Source organism: Amphiprion ocellaris, chromosome 11 (genome assembly GCF_022539595.1).
Source record: "Amphiprion ocellaris isolate individual 3 ecotype Okinawa chromosome 11, ASM2253959v1, whole genome shotgun sequence".
In the NCBI taxonomy this organism is placed as follows: Eukaryota; Metazoa; Chordata; class Actinopteri; family Pomacentridae; genus Amphiprion; species Amphiprion ocellaris.
Window position 1 is genome coordinate 34,894,757 of NC_072776.1, and position 27,215 is coordinate 34,921,971.

The 27,215-nt window shown below is 42.0% G+C and overlaps 3 protein-coding genes across 3 annotated transcripts; 2 read left to right on the forward strand and 1 right to left on the reverse strand.

Annotated features, from left to right (window-relative positions):
* Nucleotides 1-5,798: 5,798 nt before the first annotated feature.
* Nucleotides 5,799-7,394, forward strand: LOC111582822 (trace amine-associated receptor 4-like). The gene is made up of 2 exons (XM_023291675.3): nt 5,799-5,982; nt 6,139-7,394. The coding sequence occupies exons 1-2, from the start codon at nt 5,825-5,827 to the stop codon at nt 6,947-6,949; spliced, it is 969 nt and encodes a 322-aa protein (XP_023147443.1). The 5' UTR covers nt 5,799-5,824; the 3' UTR covers nt 6,950-7,394.
* Nucleotides 7,395-12,404: 5,010 nt separating this feature from the next.
* Nucleotides 12,405-14,758, forward strand: LOC111582829 (trace amine-associated receptor 13c-like). Its single transcript, XM_023291681.3, has 2 exons — nt 12,405-12,603; nt 12,707-14,758. The coding sequence occupies exons 1-2, from the start codon at nt 12,440-12,442 to the stop codon at nt 13,521-13,523; spliced, it is 981 nt and encodes a 326-aa protein (XP_023147449.2). The 5' UTR covers nt 12,405-12,439; the 3' UTR covers nt 13,524-14,758.
* A 7,119-nt stretch (nt 14,759-21,877) lies between these two features.
* LOC111582818 (CUB and zona pellucida-like domain-containing protein 1) lies at nt 21,878-26,920 on the reverse strand. The gene is made up of 9 exons (XM_055014935.1): nt 26,899-26,920; nt 26,685-26,814; nt 25,784-26,027; nt 24,468-24,624; nt 24,170-24,243; nt 22,744-22,898; nt 22,380-22,625; nt 22,134-22,296; nt 21,878-21,970 (listed from the first exon to the last, which is right to left on the reverse strand). Exons 1-9 carry the CDS (start codon nt 26,918-26,920, stop codon nt 21,878-21,880), a joined length of 1,284 nt encoding a protein of 427 aa, XP_054870910.1.
* Between the last annotated feature and the right edge of the window lie 295 nt (nt 26,921-27,215).

A 27,215-nucleotide genomic window follows, 5' to 3' on the forward strand; every position in this document is an offset into this window, starting at 1 on the left:
GAGAGCAGGAGGAGAGAGGCTGCTGAGCTCTGGCAGCTTTCTGACCAAACCTCTGGATCACACAACTTTTATCTTTTTTAATCACTCTCCACCCTCCCCTTCTGTTCCATCTTCCATGGATAACTCCCTGTTCCCTCCCTCTGTACTTCCTACGCTTCTTCAGCATCTTCATCACATTTTCCTGATGAATTATGGTCCATCACTGACCCAATCCGAAAAACATCTACACCAATAAGGCATAACATTATGGCCACCTGCCTAATATTTTATTGGTCTCATTTTTGTTACTGAAACTCCTCTGACCCAGTGAGGCATGGACACAGGACCTTTGGGGATGTCCGGTGGCACCGTGATGGTGGCAGTGAATTCTGAAGTCCTGTGGATTGCAGGGTCGGACCTACCTAAAGCAGGCTTATCCTGGCACATCCCACAGATGCTCAATAGCTTTGGATCTGGGGAGTGTGGAACCCGGGTGAACAGCTTAGCTCTGTCGTGTTCCCCGGGTCACTCCTGAGCAGTTTTTGCGGTGTGTCAAGTGGATTGTCCTGCCAAGGGTGGCAACTGGCATCAAGGATTGCTGTTGCCTTTGGGGGTTGGAGGGTGTTTGACCTGCAGTGTTTAGGTGGGTGGTACATGTCAAACATCCACATAAATGTCAGGACTCAAAGTTTCCCAGCAGAACGTTGTGTTATAACATGATGATCAGTGTTATTCACGTCACCTGTCAGCAGTCATAATGTTGTGGCTGATCAGTGTATGAGTCCACTGAAACCTTGGAAGTCACTCATAAAAACTGGAGCAGCTTTTGTTTTTCTTCATTTCTGCCGCTTCAGATCTGGTTCAGTGGCATCAGTGTAACTGATGAATATCCATCCATTCAGCCATTTTCTTCCGCTTATCCGGTGCCAGGTCATTCCAGAAGTCCCTCCCCCTAGCAACACTTTCCAGCTCTTCCTGGGGGATCCCGAGGGATTCCCAGGCCAGATGAGATATATAATCCCTTCAGCGAGTTCTGGGTCTGCCCTGGGGTCTCCTCCCAGGCAGACGTGTTCAGAAAACCTCCAAATGAAGTGTCCCCGAAGGCATCCAAATCAATGTCCAAACCACCTCAGCTGGTTTCTTTAGAGGTGAAGGATCAGCAGCTCTACTCCGAGCTCCCTTCGGATGTCTGAGCTTCTCCCCGTATCTCTAAGGATGAGCCCAGCCACCTGCAGAGGAAGCTCAGTTTAGCCGCTTGTATCCGCGATCTTGTTCTTTTGGTCACTACCCAGAACTCATGACCATAGTTGAGGGTTGGAACATAGATGGACTGGTAAATTGAGAACTTTGCCTTGTGGCTCAGCTCCCTCTTCACCACGACAGTTCGATACAATGCCCGCATTAATGCTGATGCTGCACCAACCCTCCTGTCCATCTCATGCTCCATTTTCACTTCACTTGTGAACAAGAGCCCGAGATACTTAAACTCCTTCACTTGGGGAAGTAACTCCCCCCCAACGCGGAGGGAACAGTCCACCAGTTTCCAGCAGAGAACCATGCGTGCTGAAGGTCTGATCTGAGGAAGCCAACAGAACCACATCATCTGCAAAAAGCAGAGACGCAATCCTGAGGTCCTCAAACCAGACACCCTCCTCACCCCAGCTGCACCTTGAGACCCTGTCCACGAACACCAAAAACAGGATCTGAGACAAGGGGCAGCCTTGGCGGAGTCCGATACCCACTGGACACGTGTCTGACTTTGTGCCGAGTATGCGGACACAACTCTCACTTTGGTTATACAGGGACCGAATGGCTTGTATCTGCGATCCTGATACCCCATACTCCTGCAATACCCCCCATAGAGCCCTTAGGGGGACATGGTCATAGGCCTTCTCCAGATCCACAAAACACATGTGGACTGGCAGGTCGAACTCCCATGACCCCCTCAGCAGCTATGCAAAAGTAAAGAGCTAATCCACCATTCCACGACCAGGACGGTATCCACATTGCTTCTCTTGAATCTGGGTTTCAACAATCGGAGCCTCCCATCCAGCACCATAGAGTAAACTTTCACGGGGAGGCTGAGAAATGTGATATCCCTGTAGTTGGAACACACTCTCTGGTCCCGATGCCCATGCGACATCGTAGAGATGTGTCATTTAAGACAGTCCAACAATGTCCAGAGCCTTCAGCATCTCAGGGCGAAACTCGTCCACCCCTGGCACCACCGAGGAGTTTCTTAACTATCTCGGCGACCTCTGCCACAGATACGGACAAAGATTCCCCCGACTCTTCAGGCTCTGCCTCCTCTGCAGACGACGTGTTTACCAGGTTCAGGAGCTCCTCAAAGTGCTCTTTCCAACACCCTACAATATCCCCAGTATGGGTCAACGGTTCTCCACCCCGACTGTACACAGCCTGGGGAAAGCCTTACCTTACCTTCCCGTGGTGTCGAACGGTTTGCCAGAACTTCCTTGAGGTCACCTGAAAGTCCTTCTCCATAGCCTCTCTGAACTCCTCCCCCACCCGAGTTTTTGCTTCCGTGACTGCCGCAGCTGCCCCCCTTTTGGCCAACCGGGACCCATCAGCTGCTTCAGGAGACCCCTGAACAAGCCAAGCCCGAAAGGCCTCTTTCTTCAGCCTGACACCTTCCCTCACGGCTGGGTCCACCAGTGGGTTTTTGGGTTGCCACCATGACAGGCACCAGTGACCTTCAGGCCACAGCTCCGAACAGCTGCTTCTGCAATGGAGGCTTTGAACATGGACCACTCAGATTCCATGTCCCCAACCTCCCCTGGGATGCAGGAGAAACTCTTCTGGAGGTGGGAGTTGAAAACGCCACATTTAGGGGCCTCTGTCAGATGTTCCCAGTTCACCCTTACTACACGTTTGAGTTTACCAGGTCTGTCTGGCAGCCGTCCCCGCCATTGAATCCAACTCACCACTAGGTGGTGATCAGTTAACAGCTTTGCTCCTCTCTTTACCTGAGTGTTTGAGACATTACGGCCGCAGGTCTGATGATACGACTATAAAGTCCATCATCGACCTTTGGCCTAAGGTGCTCTTGTACCAGGTACACTTATGAGCCACCTTATGCTCGAACATGGTGTTCATTATGGACAATCTATGACTAGCACAGAAGTCCAACAACAAAACACCACTCGGGTTCAGATCGGGCAGGCTGTTCCTCCCAATCACCCCCTCCAGGTATCTTCATCGTTGCCCATGTGAGCGTTGATGTCCACCAGGAGAACTATGGAGTCCCTAGGTGGTACCCCTTCCAGGACACCACCCAGAGACTCCAAGAAGGCCAAATACTCTAAACTGCTGTTTGGCACGTACACACAGACAACAGTCAGAGTTTTCCCCTCTGCAACATGAAGCCGCAGAGAGGCAACCCTCTCATTCTCCGACGAGAAGTCCAACAAAGCGATGTTCAGCCGGGGACTCGTGAGTATCCCCACACCCGCCCGGCGCCTCTCACCCTGGACAACTCCTAAAAGGAGAGAGTCCAACCCCTCTCCAGGATTCTGGTTCCAGAACCCTTGCTGTGCGTGAAGGTGAGCCCAACTATATCTAGCCAATATCGCTCCACCTCCCACACCAGCACAGGTTCCTTCCCCACCAGTGGGATGATGTTCCACGTCCCCAGAGCTAGTCTACACCACCAGTGGGCAGTGCACGCAGGCGCCCACTCCTGCCTACTGCCCGGTGGGCATAGCACCCAACCCCGATTTCCTGCCCTGCAGGTGGTGGGCCTATTGGGCGATGGCCCCGTGTTTCTTCTTTGGGCTGTGCCCGACCGAGCCCCATGGGACCCCAAGGCCCAAGGCGTGCCACCAGACACACTCTGATGAGCTCCCCCCCCCAAGGCCTGGCTCTGGCGGATGGCCCCTTTCTCCCTAGCTGACAAGAACACTAGTCTTGAAACATCTACCATGCTGAGGATGAAGATTATGGCCTGACGAAACACAGTCAACCCCCAGATGAGACTACCCCCTGCTCGGTGACAAAGTCTCCTTAAAAGAGAAGTTTGCAGATGTTACTCTTTTCTGTGACTCTTTTTAAATATGCAGACTACATGGCTCACCTGCCGGACAGCACTGTGCTGACCCATTACCAGCAGGCAGTCAACAACCTGGCCCAAGTATCCTGGAAATACTAGGGCAGGAACTCAAGAACAGCATGCAGAGCACGTCCCCCCATGGAGGAGTAACTTGGAAGCCAAGATCTAGGAAGTCTGGAGGATTGTTAGTTGGCTAACAGAGGTGCACATTGGGGCGATGACAGACACAGGATGGATACGTACAACAACATGTCCATAAGTCGGCTCAAGAGACTGCCAAAAATTCAAGGTTGTGTCTGCTAGGTTGAAGAAGGACACGAGAGAGGTGGAGACCAAGAGAGTAAATAGGCTGTTCTCCAAAGATCCATAAAGAGTGCACTTCAGGCCGCAAGGAGACTACAACCTAAGGGCAGATCAACCCAGAGTTGAGACCGAGCAATACTCAAAGGTAATCAGGGAAAGCGAGGCATCCCACAACACCAATGCCAGGTGGCTGGTCGACTTCAGGGTAGACCACAGCAACCTCCCAAAACAACAACCAGTCTCCATCACCAAGGCAGACATTCAACAATCAGATTCAGGTATGAATAGCTGGACGCCATCAGAACTTGACATGACATACTCCTGTTGACTGAAGAAGCTAACTCCTCTCCATGATTGCCTGGCAGTATAAATAAGTGAGTTCTTGCAGTTGGCCCTCGCCCAGACTGGCTAATACAGGGCACATGAGTTCAGATCATGAAGGACTCCAAGACTAGGCAGACAAACCTGAGCACTGGCTGGACTGACTACAAGAACTCAAACTGCAACTAAATTCAACTCAAAGCCCCACACGTGGATACTAGAGTTTCTGGCACTACGCACAACTAAGAAGTCATGAAAAGCATTCACCAAGATCTCAAGGCAGATGTGAAAAACATCACTGGAAGTGAATTCCAAAGCCATCACACAAGTCACCATCAAGTCTAGCAGGTGCTAAGGTGATGCTCTGTCTACGTTGTTGATCTCAATTGCCTGAATCCCCTCAGCCAGATAATCTCATAGAGTAGCTTTGGACATAGATTTAGAAGTTCATCCAGCCATCTCCTGTACATGGATGACATCAAGCTGTATGTCAGGAGTGAACAAGACCTGTAAAGCATCTGTCCGGCACCTCTCATCCTGGGCAACTCCACAACCGGACAGTTCATCCTTTCTTCAGAAGTTTGATTCCAGAACCTTTGCTGTGCATAGAGGTGAGCCCAACTACAGTAATTACCAATTCACCTCCTGCAACTAGCTCTATTTCTTTTATTCGTCACCACCAAGGGTTAGCTTACCAAGGTGTCCCCCTCTGCCTGCTACCAAACTGGCATTGCACCTGACCCCTATATCTATTTCTACTGAGGTTGTCCTACTATGTGACAGAACAAATGGCCTTTCTGGGCTGTGCCCGACTGAGTCCCATTGGCCAAGGAAATCTGAGCCTATTTCTTTGATTTCTTGTCAAAAAAGCAAATTCTGTTGAACAAAATAAAACATTGAAAAGGCAGTGTTGGGGAAAACTTCCAAGGGGTGCAAATGCCTTTTACAGGTATTGTAAAAAAATCCAAAAAATGTGATGAAGATGCTGAAGAAGAGTAGGAAGTACAGAGGGAGGGAACAGGGAGTTATCCATGGAAGATGGAACAGAAGGGGAGGGTGGAGAGTGATTAAAAAAGATAAAAGTTGTGTGATCCAGAGGTTTGGTCAGAAAGCTGCCAGAGCTCAGCAGCCTCTCTCCTCCTGCTCTCTGAGGTGATGGAGGAACTCTGCTTCCCACAACTCCTCAACTCCTCCTGCAGGACACCAGATCCTCCTGGCTCTGGGATTGTGGTTGTTTACGTCCTGCTGTACATCATCTCTGTGCTCACTGCAGCTCTCAACCTGCTGGTCATCATCTCCATCTCACACTTCAGGCAGACACAAGCATCTCAACATTTTCTGATTCACTGTGACTTTGCTCTCTGATTATTGCATCCTGCCTGTTTGACTTTAAATGTGAATTGTGCTTACAGTTGCTGCTTTTTTGACTGTTGCTGCTGCTGTTCACAGTGTAGATTCTCTCACTGCAGGCAGCTCCACACTCCCACCAACTTCCTCCTGCTCTCGCTGGCCGTCTCAGACTTTTTCGTGGGGTTTCTGGTGATGCCGGTTGAAATCCTCCTCATGCAGACCTGCTGGATGCTGGGTGACCTAATGTGTGCTCTGTATTACCTACTGCCCCTCATCATCACCACTGCCTCTGTAGGAAACATTGTGCTCATATCTGCGGACCGCTATGTGGCCATTTGTGACCCTCTGCACTACCCCACCAGAATCACTAAGAAAAGAATGAGAATCTCTGTTTGTGTGTGTTGGTTCTACTCTCTGGTCATAAGCACTGTCATTTTATACAATGAACTGAAGCAACCAGGCAGGTATAATTCTTGCTATGGGGAATGTGTAGTTGACATTGCAGGTGATGTTGATCTCGCTTTCGGCTTTGTTATTCCCATTACAGTAATTGTTGTTCTGTATATGAGAATATTTTTGGTGGCCGTGTCTATGGCTCGTGCCATGCGATCCCAGGTTCTGGTTGTCACATGGCAACATTCAAGGACTGTGAAAAGTGCTAAATCTGAGAGGAAAGCAGCCAGGACTCTCAGTATTGTTGTTTTTGTGTTCTTGATGTGTTACTGCCCGTACTACTGCGTCTCTCTAACAGGCAGCACAATACTGGTTGGCACCTCAGTTGAGGTCTTGATGATTTTTCTCATATATTTGAACTCCTGTCTGAACCCGATCATCTACGCTTTTTTCTACCCCTGGTTCAGGAAATGTCTCAGACTCATCGTTACACTTCATATATTGCAGTCTGGCTCCTGTGAGGCCAACGTGCTGTGAAGTTACTAAAATGAGTCTCTGAAAGAACAAATATATTTCTACAGAAAAGTCATTGTCAGAGCAGATGCTTGATTTGAACCTTGGGGTGAACACTTTAAATCAGGGTGTTTGCAGGAAATTTGATATGCCAAACACTAAATGTCCTACATTCTGGTGAATTTTTATGCATCAGTTTGTTTCTTTTCTGCATCATATCATAGTGACATGCATTCAGGCTCTCAGGCATTCTGTCTAACTGTCAAATATTTATTGTGCTGTCGATCAACTTTTCCAATCTAATATTATTCCTGCTGAACCAACAAGCAGAATTTCTCTGCTGTTTTCTTTTCTGTCTTTTTGTGGCACTGAGCTTTTTAAATGTGAATGTGGCACCTTAAATTTCAATGATAGATTCATTCATTTTTAAACCTCTGCACTGTTACAGATCAGATGTGTTCATCAAATGTTTTTTCTCCTATTAAAACTTTCTGCACATTCAGATCATATCATGCATATCTGTGTTTTATAGGTGAAAGAAAAATCACCTGCGTGAGGTATTTTTGTATCTATTCTAGACATCATAATGTTTGTTCAAAGAGTCTTTTGCAAATTTGTTGTGTTTTTGGACATAAATGCATTTATTGTAAACACTGAGAGGAGTCTATCCCCGACTTCCCCACTGAAATCTCTGCCTACAGAACACCGGGAGATTTAGTCTGTATTTGTCCTAGTTTCAAATCAATGCTCAAAGCTAAACAAAGTTTCACACTGTTTCATGGTAACTCTGCTCCAACATTAATGATCTTTAGCTATTCATCTGAAAGAAAGGAACACTAATTGACATTTAATGTTAAAAAGTCTAGCGTTTTGGTGCAGGGCTTTCATCAATGTTTTCACCGTACTGCAAAGTAAAACATATCCCTCTGTGGTCTCTCCACCCACGAATCACTTAATTCTCTACTTCATGACAACACAGAAGTAAATAGTTGACTTTTTACTTCACCAAATATATTTTGTAATTCAGTTTACATCCCAGGTTTATTTTCACAATACAAAATATAATCAGCAATGACTTGACTTTGGGGAAATTTGCAAGCAGCAGATATAAAGTAGTTAAACCCACTTTACCAGCCGCAACATTAAATTGATAAATTGATTTTTTAAAAGTGAATACGTCGACAATCAGTATTTTTTTCAATATTTTTACCATAGACTATTCTGAAATATACCTTTCTGTGTGATCAATACTTTTACTTTTGGTAAATAATGATAGTTTTAATTACTTTAGGTTAATAATGTAAAATATAATCAACAACTAAAATATGATGTATTATTGTTGGAAAGTCCCACAGTGATGTTTTATTATAAGGATTATCCCCATGCAGAGGGGGAGTTTAGGCCTCTCATGAAAGTAACTGACAGTAAATTAGTTATGAAAGTAAATTTCCTCTTCATCATTCTCAAAGGTCTAAACGTACAAAGAGCAACACAAAATGTGTTTCTGCATGGCGACTACGGTACAATGGCAGTAGTGCATGTGCTTGGCATGACTGTGTATACACAGAAAACGTACATATGACCTACTATGTAAATGACAGAATCTCTTTTTATGTTTATATGGACCAAAAAATATGAGATTTTTCATTAAAACTGAAACCACAAACGTGCTCGTTATGTGACCTGACCAAGACCTACACACTGGTTGCAATAGGATGAAGACTTGTCTCATCAATGTTTGTTTGAGTTTGGAAATTGTTTAGTCATTGCATATAACTTCTAATTCTTGCATCACACACACAAACACACACATTGTGTTACTGAGATCCTCACTGGGCTCTGAACAGCCCTCAGTGTGTAGCCTGTTACCTGCTACTAATGACAGGTGTGCCTCTCTGACTCAGGAAGTTTCACACCTGCTCTCATTAGTGTCAGATAGTGGCATTGCTGCAATCAGAGGTGTTACTGTATGACAAAACCAGCGGCAACATCCAAACATGATGCAATCGTTGCTAAGTAGACCAACAAAGTGAACAATTAACAGCTGTTGTTTTTCTCTTCTTTAGCTGAGATCATTCTGTCATGACCTTTAGACACATCTGATGCAACCTGAACATCAACACGTGATGCAGTCTTTGTATCTGATCACACAAACAAAAAAATCACTTATCACCAGTAATTTAATAAAAATGTTTTAATTTGTTCTTTTTCTTTGCATATAACACACCCTGATGTAGTATCTACACACAAGTATAACATTTACATAACTTTTATTCTCTGACTGTACTAACAGTTGGAGAACTTCAGTTTTTATGAAAAGGTGACAAAATTCCAACCTTCACTGAGAAAATGTCTACAATGATCAGGTTTCATAATAAAGCACCATGAAACACATATAAGAACCTTGAACAGGACTGACTGATCCCTCAAAATTTACTCCTTTAACTGCTACCTACAGTATTATCCCTCTACAGAGTCACACAAACTTCACCACAAGGTCCTCACAGGAGCTTTTTGTGGACCTTGTTGATCAACCTTGACCTGTTTGATCAACATCTGCTCCACAAGTAAGGAGTCACTTTTCAATACCGTGACTACAAGTTCAGACATGAACACTTGGGAGTTTGGACTTGGTAAATTCAACTTCCGAGTATAAAGTCTTCCAAAGCCAAAGCACCAGTAGGTCACCTGGTAGAGCATGAACACCATGTACCAAGACTCCGTTCTTCCTGCAGTGGCCCAGATTCAGTTCCAGCCACTAAGGGTCGACAAGCTTAGATTCCCAGTCCCTCAGACTTTGTCCAGATGAACTAGGTTTGTGTCAGCTGTTGGGGACCAGGACATGCTGATGAGAAGTGGTCTACTGGACCAAGACACATGACCTAGTGATGAGAATATGGATTTTTTTTGGGATGATACTGCAGCAGCATGCCCAATAAGAAAGGCTAAATGGAATACATGTGGATCCGATGAAAGGGTAGTAGACCCACCTCCACACTGGCCAAGAAGCAGCTGGTACTTGATAGGAACACTAGTCATAACATCTACCCGCAATTCTACAGTTCTACAATTTAATTTAGAAGACGCTTTTATCCACAGCGACATACATCTGAGCGTAGATCCAACACAAGCAAAAATCTAGTCAGGAGAAAATAGCCTGGATAAGGGCCAGAAAACAAGTTCAAATGTGATAATGGGATTGTGGTGTCTACAGGCAGTGCAGACATAATAGGATTTATATATTTGTTTTTTGCAGTCTCTTAAGTGCAAAGGTGTTCAGTGAAGAGCTGGTTTTTAGTCTTAAAGACTGAGAGGGACTCTGCAGATTGAACAGATAGTTACGGATATAGATTTAGAAGTCCATCCGGCCACCTCCTGTACGTGGATGACATCAAGCTGTATGCTAGCAGTAAAAGAGACATCAATTTACTGTTCCATCTTACCAGGATCTACAGTGAGGATATTATGATGTCATTCAAATAGGATAAGCGTGGCTGAAATACTGGCGAATAGAATAAAGTTGATCAAAACTGAAGAGATGCAGTGACCAGAAGGCAGGACAGTAGACATGCAGGACAGCTACAAGTACCTGGGTATCCCACAGGCCAATGGAAGCCATGATATGGATGCAAGGAGGTCAGTCCATCCTAAATATCTCCACAGGGAAAGACGTGATGAGAAACCAGCTAAATGGGTGATACAAGGTCTATGCCATCTATGTGTATGCTCTCCCAGTCATCACATACCCAGCTGGATAGCAAGCTGGCTACTGGAGGAAATGGATGCCTCTGGATGCCCCAAGACATGAAAACTCCTCACAATGCAATGGAGGTATCCACACAATTGTACCATTAAAAAAATCCTATCAGTGACCCGAAAAGGCTGGCCGTAAGGACACTACAGAGACTCTGATACTGGCAGCACCAGAACAGGCCCTGAGCAATAGATCCATGGAGGAAGGGGTCTACCACAGCAGACAGGACCCCAGATGCAGGCGGTGCAAAGAGGCCCTGAGACAGTCCAGCACTTTCAGCAGGTTGCAAGATGGAAGCTAAGACAGTATAAACCAAGAGACACAATCAAGTGGCAGGGATAGTGTACAGGAACATCTGTACTGAGCATGGACTAGAAGTCCCTAGGTTCTGGTGGGACACACCACCGAAGTGGCTGAGAGCAACAGGGCTAAGATCCTGTGTGATATACTGTAAATATACACCGATCAGCCATACCATTATGACCACTGACAGGTGAGGTGAACAACACATATCTCTTCATCATATTACCTGTTAGAGGGTTGGATATATTAGGCAACAAGTGAATATTTTGTTCTCAAAATTGGTGTGTTAGAAGCAGGAAAAATGCGCAAGTGTAAGGATTTAAACCAGTTTGGCAAGGGCCAAATTGTGATGGCTAGACGACTGGGTCAGAGCATCTCCAAAGCTGCAGCTCATGTGGGGTGTTCCTGCTCTGCAGTGGTCAGGATCTAAAGTGGTCCAAGGAAGGAACAGTGGTGACCTGGCAATGGGGTCATGGGCAGCCAAGGCTCATTGATGCACATCAAAGGCTGACCCATGTGGTCTGAACCAACAGATGAGCTACTGTTGCTCAGATTACTGAAGAAGTTAATGCTGGTTCTGATAGAAAGGTGTCAGAATACACAGTGCATTGCAGTTTGCTGCGTATAGGACTGCATAGCTGCAGACCAGTCAGGATGTCCATGCTGACCCCTGTGCACCACCGAAAGCACCAACAATGGATATGTGAGCATCAGAACTGGACCACTGAGCAATGGAAGAAGGTGGCCTGGTCTGATGAATCACGTTTTCTTTTACATCACATGGATGGCCAGGTGCGTGTGCGTTTGCTTACCTGGGGAACACATGGCACCAGGATGCACTTTGGAAAGAAGGCAAGCAGGCAAAGGCAGTGTGATGCTTTGGGCAATGTTCTACTTGGAAACCTTGGGTCCTGCCATCCAGGTGGATGTTACTTTGACATGTACCACCTACCTAAGCATTGTGACAGATCATGTACACCCTTTGATGGAAATTATTTTCTCTGATGGCTGTGGACTCTTTCAGCAGGACAATGTGCCATGCCACCAAGCAAAAAATGGTTCAGGAATGGTTTGAGGAGCATAACAATAAGTTTCAGGTGTTGACTTGGCCTCCAATAAGAGGAGAAACATCATCCAGGACCAAAAATAGAAGTCCAGTAGCTTTTTACTAAAACTATTTGGACTCCTCACAAGTAAGTTTCACATGTCCACAAACAGAAATTTACAAAAAAGGGATTTGGATTTTGTATTTGTCAACTGTTTTCTATTTACTGCCATGTTTGCCACAAATGCATAAAAAATTTGTTTGGCAACTCCTTATGGACCACATCTACGTTGCACCATATAGAGGAGGGACTTTGGTTACTATGAAAGAGACAACGAGAAGTGGTAGATAAACTATCTGGCTCTGAGGTTTGGTCAGAAAGCTGGCAGGGCTTAGCTGCTCTCTATCTCTGATGATGGAGGAAACTGAACTCTGCTTTCCGCATCTTAACACCTCCTGCAGGAAGCTGAAGCGTCCTCACTCAGACACCGTGCTCATTTACATCATACTGTCCTGCATCTCTCTGCTGACTGCGACTCTCAACCTGCTGGTCATCATCTCCATCTCACACTTCAGGTAATATTTAAATCCACTCACTTGGTGGCAGGAAATTTAGAATTTTGAATCTGCTGGAATAATAAATTACATTGATGTATGTACTTTTCTCTTACCTCTCCAGGAAGCTCCACACTCCCAGTAACATCCTCCTCCTCTCTCTTGCGGTCTCTGATTTCTTCGTGGGTCTCCTCCTGTTCTCTCAGATTATGCTCATCGAGGGCTGCTGGTATCTCAGTGACCTCATGTGTGTCCTCTATTACGTTTCCAACGTCATCGCTTCCTCTGCTGCGATAGGAACCATGGTGCTCATATCAATTGACCGCTATGTGGCTGTTTGCTACCCTCTACGTTACTCCACCAAAATAACTCCGAAAAGAACAAAAATCTGTGTGTCTCTGTGTTGGATCTGTTCTCTCTTATTCGTCGGTATGCTGCTGAGAGACAACCTCAAAGAACCAGGGAGGTTTAATTCCTGCACTGGAGAGTGTGTGGTTGCCGCTAACTTTATCGAACAAGTTGCAGATCTTATTTTGACCTTCATTATTCCGATTACTGTCATTGTAATTTTGTATGTGAGAGTGTTTGTGGTTGCCGTGTCTCATGCTCGTACCATGCGTTCTCAAATTACAGCATTTAATCCACGGGGCTCATTGAATGCAACTGTTAAGAAATCTGAGATGAAAGCAGCCACAACTCTTGGTGTTGTTGTTGTTGCATTTCTGTTCTGCCTGTGCCCATATTTCTGCGTTACACTTACAGCAGATGACACTGTGTTCAATACTTCATCTGCTGCCATTGTAATATGTCTGTTCTACTTCAACTCCTGTCTAAACCCCATCATCTATGCATTTTTCTATCCCTGGTGTAGAAAATCTTTTAAACTCATTCTTACACTTAAGATACTGAAGCCTGGTTCCTGTGATGCCAACATACTTTAAAGTGACATTGTCCTCTGTTGGTCTGAACTGGGCTGATAGAACTGTGACCTTAGACCAAATAAATTGTTTAAATCAAAATGTGAATGTTGCCATGCACACAAAAATGTTTCATATGAGACAGTTTTGGCTGCTTCCTAGTTTATCATTTGATGCTAAAACTTTGAGCTTACCTAATTTAACATAATTTAACCAGAGTTTTAAAACTCCCTTACAGACAAACACAGTGTTTCTGAATGTGTGCTATTGTTCTTCTGCTTTTCCCTTCTTGCTCCTCAAATGTGGGATTACTTCTAAAGTTGGCATGATTGTGAAAGTGAGTGCATGTCAGAACAAAAAGCCCATGAACACTGAATTTATTTTTTAAAAAGTTTGAATACATAGGCAACACATAATACGATGAGTTGTAATGGACCTGTCTGATGAGTGTAGTTACTTTAGGTTTTTCCATCTGAAATGATCAGAGGCCTATGGTTCTATAATCTCAGATTGGCTTTAAATTTTTTAAATCTTAAACTGTGGATATTTAAAATGATATCAGTGAAATCTTATAATCATATATCAAGTAGTTTCCAAGACAATATTTCTGAAAAATATTTCCATTGATGTACTTTCATCACATTTTTTTGCACATTGAAATTTGTGGCTGTGTTTGGATGACAATAGGTCAGGAGCTGTCGAAGACAAAAACCTTGAAATTTTCACTGTTATTTCTCATCATGTCATGGATTTCAGATCTGCAGTATTGGACATATAGAGCTAATAGTGAATACAGGTGAGCTGATGCAGAAGTCAATTCATGAAGTTTTCTGTGTGATTGTGTGTCACAATGATATGTAAGGAAACATAAAGAAAAGTTCTGAATGTGAAACAACAGTGAAAACTTTGGGCTTTACTCTTTAATAGTTCCTCAAACAGCTTCTTTGTGTTGTGATATTTTATTTCTCTCAGTTAAGCAAACATTTTCTTGTTTAATCTGCATGGAAATATAACAACAGATTGTTTCTGATAACTGAAACATGACCTATACTTCTGCAAAGACTTTCCCTCATTTACATCATTTTTGACTTGCTGCAGAGAACTAAACCTGCTTCTGTGTTTATATTAACTCTGCTATGTGCTGCTCTTATTGATGCATTATTGTGATATTCTTGTGTATTTTATGCATTTATTGATAAATCTAATGTCAAAATAATGTGTATTTGACTTGAGAAGAGATGCTTATATTTACTTGTAAGCTTGAGGGTAACATTTACTGAGAATATAAAGTTTTGCTTCATTAAATATTTTGTGGCTTTTACTGTGACTACTGATTTCAAAAATACATTTTTGATGGGCACATGTTTTATTTATAGCAGTATTTTGTAATATGTATTTTACCACATGCACAAGTAAAAAATATTACAGCCATCCTACCACTGCTACAGGTAAATTTACTTTAGATATTAATATTTAACCTCAATTATGAATTATACGCAAATAATGTCTATAGCATCTTGGTGTTGTTGTTGTTGCATTTCTGTTCTGCCTGTGCCCATATTTCTGCGTTACACTTACAGCAGATGACACTGTGTTCAATACTTCATCTGCTGCCATTGTAATATGTCTGTTCTACTTCAACTCCTGTCTAAACCCCATCATCTATGCATTTTTCTATCCCTGGTGTAGAAAATCTTTTAAACTCATTCTTACACTTAAGATACTGAAGCCTGGTTCCTGTGATGCCAACATACTTTAAAGTGACATTGTCCTCTGTTGGTCTGAACTGGGCTGATAGAACTGTGACCTTAGACCAAATAAATTGTTTAAATCAAAATGTGAATGTTGCCATGCACACAAAAATGTTTCATATGAGACAGTTTTGGCTGCTTCCTAGTTTATCATTTGATGCTAAAACTTTGAGCTTACCTAATTTAACATAATTTAACCAGAGTTTTAAAACTCCCTTACAGACAAACACAGTGTTTCTGAATGTGTGCTATTGTTCTTCTGCTTTTCCCTTCTTGCTCCTCAAATGTGGGATTACTTCTAAAGTTGGCATGATTGTGAAAGTGAGTGCATGTCAGAACAAAAAGCCCATGAACACTGAATTTATTTTTTAAAAAGTTTGAATACATAGGCAACACATAATACGATGAGTTGTAATGGACCTGTCTGATGAGTGTAGTTACTTTAGGTTTTTCCATCTGAAATGATCAGAGGCCTATGGTTCTATAATCTCAGATTGGCTTTAAATTTTTTAAATCTTAAACTGTGGATATTTAAAATGATATCAGTGAAATCTTATAATCATATATCAAGTAGTTTCCTAGACAATATTTCTGAAAAATATTTCCATTGATGTACTTTCATCACATTTTTTTGCACATTGAAATTTGTGGCTGTGTTTGGATGACAATAGGTCAGGAGCTGTCGAAGACAAAAACCTTGAAATTTTCACTGTTATTTCTCATCATGTCATGGATTTCAGATCTGCAGTACATAAGTGGACTTAAAAAGGTGCTTTCACAACAGTAAAACAATAAAAAAGACAATAAAATAACAACATTTAAACATTAGAAAAGTTACTGTAAAATTTTATACAAATACCTGTCTTTATGATTGAGTTTTTATAAGATTTTTAAATGGAGACTGAGCAGTTCTAACAGTAAGCCAGAGCTTGTTTAACATTGTTGGAGCTAAAATGATAAAAGCTTGGTCCCTCTTTATTTTCAGTCTTTAACGGCAATTGATTATCTGATCTGAGGGGTCCTGGTGCAGAATTAGAAGTCAAGAGTCCTAATGAGAGATGTAGCACAGAGCCAGACCATTTAAAAGACATCCTAAGACAAAAATTTGTGGTGAAATCTAAGGTGAAATTTATGACAAATGAAATGACACAAAATACAACTTTTCATCAATACAATAACCTCGTAAGATCCTACAATATAAATAATTACTAATTTATTACTTTCAAAAATATGCATTAAAAACTAAGAAATCCAAACATTCGGTGCTTAGTTTATGTGTACTATTTTGTGCTTTATTTGAAGTATTAATACATTATATTATTTTTTTATTTACATTAGTGACATTGGAGAAGAGTGGCTTACTTGTAACAGGCAGAGACCTCCAGCAGAGGCCACCAAGAGATAATCTCGTCCTGAGGTTGTAGGTTGCTTTGAGGAGGGCAGTTTGTGTGTCATGTAAAGCTCTAAATCCAGACTGAAACTCCTCAAAAATGTTATTATGGCACTTAAACATTGAAGCTAGTCCAGAAACCACTTTTCATATAAATGAATTAAAGATAAAGATGACCAATAACAATAAATCTCTAAATTAATAATCAATAAATTCATACTAGCCAATCAGATAGTTCGGCCCACTTTCTAACTGCACGCTGATTGGTCAGGTCAAAGGTCGTAACCATAGATATATATAGAAGACTAGATACGCTAGCGCAGTAGCAGCCGGCTAAGCTACGTGCCCACGTGGCGGCCGTCTTGGAGGGGGAAACGTTCCCATTAAAAGCAATCCATGTACATTGAAAATAAATCAACTGAAAATTCAAAAAGGCCATTTTAAGTAGTGATGGTGAAATCGAAGCTTCATGAAGCAATGAACCACTTTGACACAACTGCATCAAGAACAACACACTGCTTCGAAGCATTTGACACAACCAGAAGAGTGACATCTGCTGGCTCTGTGTCAGAACTGCATCTAAGTGGAGAAAACTGAAAAAGCCTCAGGACTGCTTGTCTCACACTGCTTTGTACTTACAATAAATGTTTTAAAACGGTATATATGTTTGTTTGCATGCATGTATATGTGTTTTTGTATGTAAATATAGATATATTTAAATGTGTGTGCACGTGCGTGTGTGTGTATAGATATACATGCATATGGTGTGTATAGAGGTACTGGGGGACAGGACAGTGATTGTGCTACTTTGTGTGGGACACAAGTATTATGGGATGTGGAAGTGAATGGTAGTGCTTCTGCAACTTTGCCATTGTGTCAGTATAAATGGGGTGTAAACCAGGGAGTGCATGGTTTCTGTCTGTTTCTTTTGTGGCTGACTACCTCTCCAGCTTTGGAGAAGATCCACTCACATGGTACAGATGTTGCTGGCATGAGGAGATATTTTCTGGCCATCCTGAAGAGGTTTGGATACAGTTTGACGTGATGCCCAGTAGGTGAACGGGTCTTCTCCTCTGGACAGGTAGGGCTCAGATAGACACCTTGCACTCTCACAACTCACAACACACTCTTTCAACCACTCAAACTACTCTCTCTATGTACCTATCTATAACCTATTCTACTATATGTGTAGTGTGTTTCTACGAATGAATGAATGTGTTGTGAATGTGTGAATCTATGTGTATGTATCTATGAGTGTTATTTAGTGTATGAAATGTAACTAAATCTATCTAAACTTAATTCTACCTAAATGTGTTCACTCTCTGACTTCTTTCCAAATGGCAAATGTACTAGCTTAATCTCCTCTCAAAAACCCACCGTTTGAGGAGTGAATCGGACCCTTTTAAGACCTGGACAGATTGAAATGTCCAACTCCTTCATAATTCCCAAAGCACCGCCATGTACAGTCTATGAGCACCGCAACGCACGCTGTGACGTAACGAGGCCTCGCTCTCGGTAGTCACGTGATTGTTGGGCATGCCGAGACAGGGGTCCAGACACTGTCTCGGAACACTTCCTCTTCAAACGCTCGGCACTGTGTCGAGCAAACTGGCTCGAGCGTAACATCACTAATTTTAAGTTCATGTTGTGTCCTTTAGTGTGTTTCTCTGTCATGTTACCAAGCTAAAACCACAGTCTGGTTGTAAACTAAGCTCCTTTCCCGACGCTGTGTATCTGCATTGGTAAGTGGAAACTTTGAAAGTGTAGCTAACTAGCTTAAAATGTCCGCTAGCCGTGATGCTAATTCGCGCTATTGTTAGACTCAGTTGATTATATCCGCTAGCTGCAATGCTAATCACTGCCATGTAACTGTAAATAACAGTTATGCTAATTCCCACTATTAACACATGCCAGAGACCAGTGTCTGCGAGACATATTGTTAATTAGCGACACATGCGAATTCGCGCTAATAGGCTCACTTGCTACTCACTCACCGTAGAGTACACCCTAGCTTCAATGCTAATTAGCGCTATGTAAAATGGCCACCATGCTAATTCGCGTTGTTATTAGACTTTGTAGATCAATGTCTGTTAGCTGCATTGCTAATTAGCGTCATGTAAAATAGCCCCATTGCTAATTCGCGCTACCATTAGGCTCCTATTTTCTGCTAGCTGCAATGCTAATTCATGTCATGTAAAATGATTGCGTGCTAATTCTCGCTGTTTTTAGACTCTGTAAACAAACGCCTGCTAGCTACAATGCTAATTAGCGGCATGTACAACTACCATGATGCTAATTCGCGCTTTTTTTTTACTCCTTGCTGCAATGCAAATTCGTTTCATGGGAAATGATTGTAATGCTAATTCCCACTATTGTAGGCTCCATAGACCAATGTCTGCTAGCTGCAATGCTAAGTAGCGTCATGTAAAATAGCTGTGATGCTATTCTGTGCTATTATTAGGCTCAATAGACTGTTGTCCACCAGCTGCAATGCTAATTTGTGCCATGCAAAACAACTAGGATGCTAATTCAGCGCCTTTATTGGTCCGCTAGCTTCAGTTCTAATTCGTGTCATGTAAAATGATCGTGACGCTAGTTCCTGCAGTTCTGATTACTGCCAGGTAAAATAGGCAGTCTAATAATTCGTGCTATGTTATTCTGTTGACTAATGTCTGCTAGCTGCAATGCCAATTAGTGGAATTTTACATCCTATTCAGCTTTGCTAAAAGTGTTATTGACTTGATGTAAGCTTAATAATTGTTGTAAATGGACATGTTCTGTGGAGTTCAATTCCGCAAGCACAAGACCGCAACAAAGCAATACGATGTTTTCATTTTAGTGATTTTAATGTCATCATGCGATTTTGAAGTTACATTTTGTGACCAGAAACACTTTGTGTGATTGATGGTGACATTCATCAGTCTGAGAGGCTGAATGCCTTGCCCTGAATACATATGATAAACTCCAAACAAACTGCAGTTCCAGCTTATTGTAGATTCATTCTGTTTATTAATACTGCACAAATTTCATTCTTGAAGTGAACAACACCAAACATCTGGTAAGGGATATCAGGATTCTTGCCATAACATCTGTGCAGATGTTTCAGCCCTGACAGTCTGAATATCTGACTTACCTCTAATGAAAATGGTTGTCTTTTATTTATTTCCTCTGTATTTTACTGTTTAAGAATGATTTTATGTATTTATGTAGTTTAGAGTGACAGGTCTGATCAGCTGATTTATACACAGTGGCAAAATTGTACTGATAAGAATTCATGTACATTGGAGGCAGAGCCATGAACTTAGATCCTGAATAACATTTTAACAGGCTTTTCTGTTATAACCAACACTATTGGAGACTGCGTACGAGCTAATAAATGTGTCTGATAACATTTTAATAAATTATTATGTTTCTTTAACTTCCTGCACAGACTGAAGACTGCTGGAAACTGTCTTTGCTGCTAGCTTTTAACTCGGCCTGCTGCTGCTGCTGCCATACGCTATCATCCGCTTTCAAGCAATCCTCGGTTCACCTTGAATGAACAGGTTGACCATCCAACATAGCGGAACGCTGTCGGCCCACGTGACTGTCTACAGGTACCTTATTCGAGGTAAAGAGTAAAATTATAACCTAACATGCCAAAGTGTAGTTTTGCACATACAAAGAAATGCAAAGGTCTTGTGATATTCTGCTACATTTGGCCTTTTTATTGGTCATACATATACATGATAAAGGTAGATAAAGCATAAGTACATGTAAGCCACAGACTAAACTAGATGCAGGTTTTCACGTCAAACAATCCCAAAGATTTTTGTCCAGCTTTGTTCAAACATGATCAGTAGAATGTCCCCAATTAGCAGTAAACCTCTACAGGAACCCTTTTCGGATTCTAACATTAAATACAAAACTATAAAGGTGCTTTTACCCTCCTCCAAAATCGATATGTGCCGTATCTTATGAAATAATCAGTGTTTCAGTTTTGTAAACCTGTAAATGACAAAGGAAGAAACTGCCACACATTCTGCTGAAACTTATCCCATGCAAGTGGACAAGTATCAGCTGGTGATTTCTTTTAGGCTGTTTCATGCTGCCATGAGAAATTATTTCAGAACCCCAAAACTAGACAAAACATTTTACATAATGAGAGAAAGATTGTTATGGTGCATAGATTCACACCACCAATGAGTTACTCTTCATTAGGACAAAACCAGAGCAGGAAACAGGTTGATCTTCTTTATCAAATCGAATCTCTGTTGAAACCTAAGAAGGAAGAAGGTCATTGTTGTTATTCCCTGTGTTATGCAGATTTGTTCTGTTACCTAAACTTAAACTGGGGTCATTCATCTCAAATCATAAAATGTTTAAACAATTTCTGCTTGACCAGCTCTGGTTTTCTTGAAAATATTATAGAATTAAATGTGGATATTTGTTCAGACATTTGTAATGCCTTAGCCTAAGATGTCTAATACTTTCTAAGTCAACATTTTTTTGAAATTTGAGGCTGTTTGAACAACAGTATCTCAGGACTTATTAAAGATAAAACTCTTAAATAGTCACCTATTATTTCATCTTTGGTTCAGAGTTAGGTCAAATCATCTCAGATTTTAGGTGAGTGGAAATATAAAGAAAAAAGTTTTAGCTGTCCTGAAAAGTCCTATCTTTGCACTCACATTTAGAAAAAAAACTGACGATGCAGGAGTCGCCATGTGATATTTTCTGAACCGTATGTGGCTGCATTTCGCAATAATAAAGAACAAAACATGCAGAATAGTTTTTGTTTGACATACTTGGTCACAAAAATGAAACAAAAAAAGGCATAAACGTCATGATTGGGCAATTTAAAAGTGTTTCCTGGAAAGTGCTTGAGAAATCAATCTATAATTTCATCGATACCATTTCAAATAAATCTAAAAGTTCATGATAAAGTTTAAATGAAACCGTAGTTGGTCATAGAAGGTCCCTGATGATTTGAGGTAGAATAACCCATGAAAGTACTCTATTTTTGGAGTTTGCCCATTGTCTTTTTGGCATTTTTCAGATATAAATTTCTAAACGTCTACAGTAAATCGTGATGAGGGCAAAATCTTGGGATATTATGGAATGTAATGACGGTATTTCCCTGTGAGTGCATGTAATTCGTGGAGCGCGTGAGAGCTGCACAACAGGGTTGTTTTAGCAAGCTCGTGAAAGACTGTGATGCATGGTGTTCATGGGATGATCAGAGGTTTTGCACAGACCTAAGAAGTCCAGGCCATAGTGATGAATGCCGGGTATTTATCCTCATAGTTTGGCATGGTAGATCTGCGCCTTCTCTCACCCTGGCTGCAGCTCTGGGAGGCAGTTAAAAGACAGAAATTCAGTTTTAGGGCTATTTCAGCACAGACACCACAGCAGTCCAAACAAAATCACCCTTTAAATTAACAAACTGCACGTTTTGTGTCAGTATTGTTGAATTTAAAACCGTATGTGAATATATGAAGGAACTTGGCCTACTGGGGTGCAGGTATTTCCTTGCCGGAAACACAGCACTACTTTGCAGTGCAAGTAGACGTCACCAGTCTTGCCAGTGAACTGGAACATGTTGAAAGAGAAGTATTTGGACGTTCCCAGTCCGTTTTCCTCCATCTTCACCGTCTCATCAGTCGGGTTCGGGCAGCTGCTCAGAAACAGGAATTAGCAGGGTTTAACCAGCAACAACAACAACTGTTTGATCTGTATGAGCATCTATATGTGTCTCACCCGTTTATGATCAGATCATATCTCAGACTTCCAGTTGGCGAAGGTTGATTGGTTGCCCAGCAGGGGGCTGTCACCACGGCGACCATTTTTTCATCCAGCCCGTCCGTCTTCAGTTCCACCCAGAGCTGTTCATTCAGTTTGATGTCGGTGCTGGACTTGATGGCTTTGAGGCGGTCAGCGCTGGTGTAGGCCTTCATGGTCAGATTATAAATATATTCTCCAGAAGCAATCTCCCTGTTCACAGAGCTGAAAGGAAAAGAAATAGTTTCTAACTGCAGCTTGAGTCTGTACACAGACGTGAAGCTCTCAGAACTTCACTTGATAACATAACGGTGACATCGGGAGCTACGTGCTCTACACCCACCTGTGTTTGAGTTTGATGCCCAAACTCTTGACATCCGGATGGCTGTAATAACAGGAGAAGTCTATATGCACTGGGCCATGACGGGTGATTGGGCCAAGCATGGAGATGTTCTGTGTCATGATGGTGTTCTTGTAGATGATTTGGCTGTTGTTTGCCTACAGGCCCACATGGACACAGACATTGTTACTGCACATTCAAGTAGGGCTGCAGCTGTCGATTATTTCAGTAATCGAGTATTTTATTGATTATTCTATCGATTAATTGAGTAATCGGATTCCGCACTCGGCATGCATGTTACAGAATCAAAAGCGGAAGTGAGCGCACTGTGCAACAGAAATAACTGTCCTGGACTCATGTATAGTTTAGTACAAGGGCATTGTACATATGTAGTATAGTACAGGGGTACTGTACATATATAGTATAGTACAGGGGTATTCAACTAAAACTCAAAGCCATTAGAACCCCACATATATTTAGCATCACTGTAACCATGACAACAAGTTAACACTGTGTCAGCTGCCTGGTGACGATCACATGATGGCGATCGTACTACAAATCGCATTGCAGTTGATTGTATTGTCATCAGCATCGTCATATTTTGTCTGACAGCTGTGGGGCAACAAATAACATAAGATCAAAATCTGGCCAATAGCTTCACAGTAAAAAGCAACAGTAGTCCATGAGATGTGTTTGAGGTCTTACTCAGTGGAACTGTGGTCAGAGACCCTGTCTTTGCTCAGAGTTCTGCCTGAATTACCACATAAACCGTGCACAGGTGCGCCACTTGGTCCTGGAGAGTTTCAGGAGATGATGTATAGTATTTATGTTACAGATCCTGTTTTGAGTATCCGTGTTAGTGTACAAAATGCACACATCACTCTTGCATTAGACCACATTGTTAGTGATCTAACTAAAGAATAGTACAGACATATATTATTTATGATGCAAAGGTTTGTTTTTTGGCACTCGTGGAATTTAGTAATTAAGATAGAGTAGTAAAAACACATGTAATGTTTGGCAGTTCATTCAGTAATATTAAAAATGCAACCAGAAAAAGCACATCAAACATGTATACCTAATTATGACAGACTCCCACCTATGTCACAACTTATTTAGTGATTAATGTACATTTACTGCGAGTCGACTCCAAACTGATGTGAAGGAAGTCATCGGCGTTTCTACATTTATCATCTATAAACAGCAGCTGACTTGCCGTGATTAACTGTGATTTAATCTGCTGCAAATACAAGCTTTCTGTGTTGATTTAGAATTAATTGAGGCAAAAAGGCTGGAGATATTCATTCAGTGTATGGTAGAACATTCACTTAATCTGAACCACCCACATCTATGATTGTGTCCCATATGCTATTTTAATTATTTGTGCCTGATTAGGCCTTTTTTACTGTGGGGCATGCAGAGTCTGCACCTCAATGACATCTTTGTCCCCAGCATCTGTTGAGTTGGGATGAATTTGACACCGTGGCTCAGCCAACCCTACACCTGAGCAGATGTTCAGTGAACCAGAACACCTGTGTGGGTGTGCATGCTCATTAAAGTCATTCCTGTCTCACCTGCAAAGAGAAAGCTGCCTTTGTGAAAGCTTCTGTTTTCCACACATGGAGTTGTATTTGATGAATGAGGGAGAGTAGAAGAATATGGTATGAACTATAATTTATCACGACTGTTGGACCACCTTCAGGCTTCAGGGTTTAATTAGTGCGTACTTGTCATGTGGATTAGTGCGGTGTCGCTATCAAAGTGGACAGAAACTGTGTAGTTGGAGGCCGATATCTTAGCAGTCACCCCTGTCCGGTCCTTGGAGAGCTCCACACCATGGACCACCTGAGCTGTGGCAGTGAGTGTCAGTACTGTGTTGTTCAGCTTCATCACAGCAGAGGACATGTTTAGGAGAACTGAGGACTTACACATCAAATGTTATTGGATCTACAGAGGATTCAGAGTGCGGAAGTGCCAACGAATGCCACCATATTTTTTTATATATAGAGCTTCCTGTCACAGAGGGCTGTGGTCTCCCCTCCAAGGGCTAAAAGGAAGCAATACTCTGGATTTCTTTCCTTTCAATACTCTGCTATGAGTTTTATAAGCCATATATATTGTGTGGAAATGCACATAGATGTGTAGTTATATTTAGATAGGATATAAATTCCTGTCATGACATAAACTTAGTTTTTTATTTTTGTTTGTGTTTTCTTTATGTCCAGCACGTTTCTGTTTTTTGTTGTGTACTTGCTGATTTTTTTGTTGGATGCTTCACTTGTGGTAAATCAAGTACAGATTAGTGAAGATATATATTTTTTAATTGCTTGTGTTTTGTGCATTTTCTTGTGTTCAATCAAGTTGCACTGCATTAAGCTTTCAAGGGTCCGTACACTAACATAAGGAATGTTAATAACTGTTAATTGGTGTTAAGTATTGAACCGGTTAATAATTTAATTGATAAAGCAGTCATGCATTTCAGAAGATCTGCTGCGGTACCTTGTACCACCACTAGATGAAGCCTTTTACTGCATAATGAGATGGATGACTGCAGTTTGTGTTGAATACCGTAGAGACCAGAAGAGACATCACTCAGACTGTAGTCAGGACTGAGAAAGTAGTTAAAAATATGCTTTCCTAATTAACACATAAATGAGTTTCCGCTAGTTGACAAGCTGTGGTACTGACTGTATTTCTAAGCCTAAACAAGTAGAAATCCTGCAGTTCCATACAGTGTCCCAAAAGAGGGGACAAGTACTTGTACAATTTTAATGTTTGTACGTGCGGCATGCAATGCGAAACTATAAAAACCCACATCAACAGGCTGATCATGCAATGTCAGTTTCTGAATTCTTTCTGTTTTTGTCTTGACTAATGTTTAGTGATAGGGGGACACATGTACAGCCTTCATTAGGGCCTATGACCTCCTTCATCAGCAGCTGCCTGGAGCAGCACATTAATTGATGAGATCTGAAAGATGTGGTGATTTCTGAATGTAAATGTATGCTCCTTAACATAATGGTAGGATTATCGCAATACTTACCTGAACTCTCCTGCCTTGTTCCAGAGAAATCTGAAGGCCTTTTCCATCCAGCTGCAGTATCACGCGGTCCACAAAGCTAACATCTCTACGGCGTCTTTCCTGGAAAACCCCAAACACCTGGAACCCTGGGATGAGCGAAGGTTTCAGGAGAGTGTATCCACAGCGATCAGAAACAGAGTGAACTCTACCAATGAAATCGATGACGATGGAGCCGGCCACAGTGCACACAGTGTTTAAGATGCAACTGAAACAGGCACGGACAGAAAAAAAACAACGTTGGCATTAGGTAAATCTGACACACTGAAAACACTCAACATTTTTCAGTTGGTTGGTACTGGCCAGCAAGAGTTTGCCACGTCTGCCACACACACGTGCTGCCACCCATATGTTGTAAATTTAAATCATTTATTTACTGGAGGTCATTTACAGAAGACTTTGTCATGGTGCCGCTTTACACGCTAAACCTCCACAATGCTCTCTGCTTGCCAACACCTAACTGGGTGCGTATTAACTGGGAAAATGGTATTGGGCATCGGCAGACAGAAAATATTCAGTGACTTTGATCGAATCGAGGGAAAAGAAAAAAAATACTTGATCAAGACATCTGTATAAAATGCAAATTCCTAAGCTGGCAAATGTGACAATGTAGAGGTCAATGATCACAGTATGTTTTAGATTTTCTTTCCCATCAAGCTGATTATGTTTCAGCTGCATGTGATAAACTGTTCTGTGAAAGGGGCAAAGTTAGGATAACACTGACAGCCACATTCATGGGGTATACATCAGGTTGAAATACACTGAAATTCTCCTTTATGGAGATTGATAATGAAGCCCTCGTCAATTTTTTTATTTTGTTAAGTTTTACAGAGTTTTTCTTTGGATTAATCCTTTAACTATTTACCTGCCATTGCCTTGGCAACGCTCCATAGGACCACAGTCACTGACAGCAGTAGCAACTCCACTCACATCACAGGTTACAGTAGAGCAGATGTTTGGGTCCTTTACTGTTGTATTTGTCTTATAAACAACACCTAGAAGTTAGGAAAAGTATGTTAGTTAAATAACTAAAGCATTTTAATAAATGACAATTTTGCTTTTAAGGCCTTAAATTGCACCTGAGAGTCTGCAGCCACTCATATCTGTGATGACACCTTTATTCGTTTGAGCAGTCTGGAATTTTAGAGTAGAAACTGTGAGGCCATTTACCAGTGCATCTGCCTCCTGGAAAGTAGCAGAAAATGTCAAGTTTAAACACAAATAGAACTCCATTGGGTCCATGTTCAATGTTTGGATTTAGTTAATCTGATATATTCACCTGTGAGATACATATTTACACTAAAAGAGATTCATGGACACTTTTATGACCACCTGAATGCAAATTTGTAGGAAACACCTACCACATCAACATTTGTGTACCCAGAATACGTCTTGA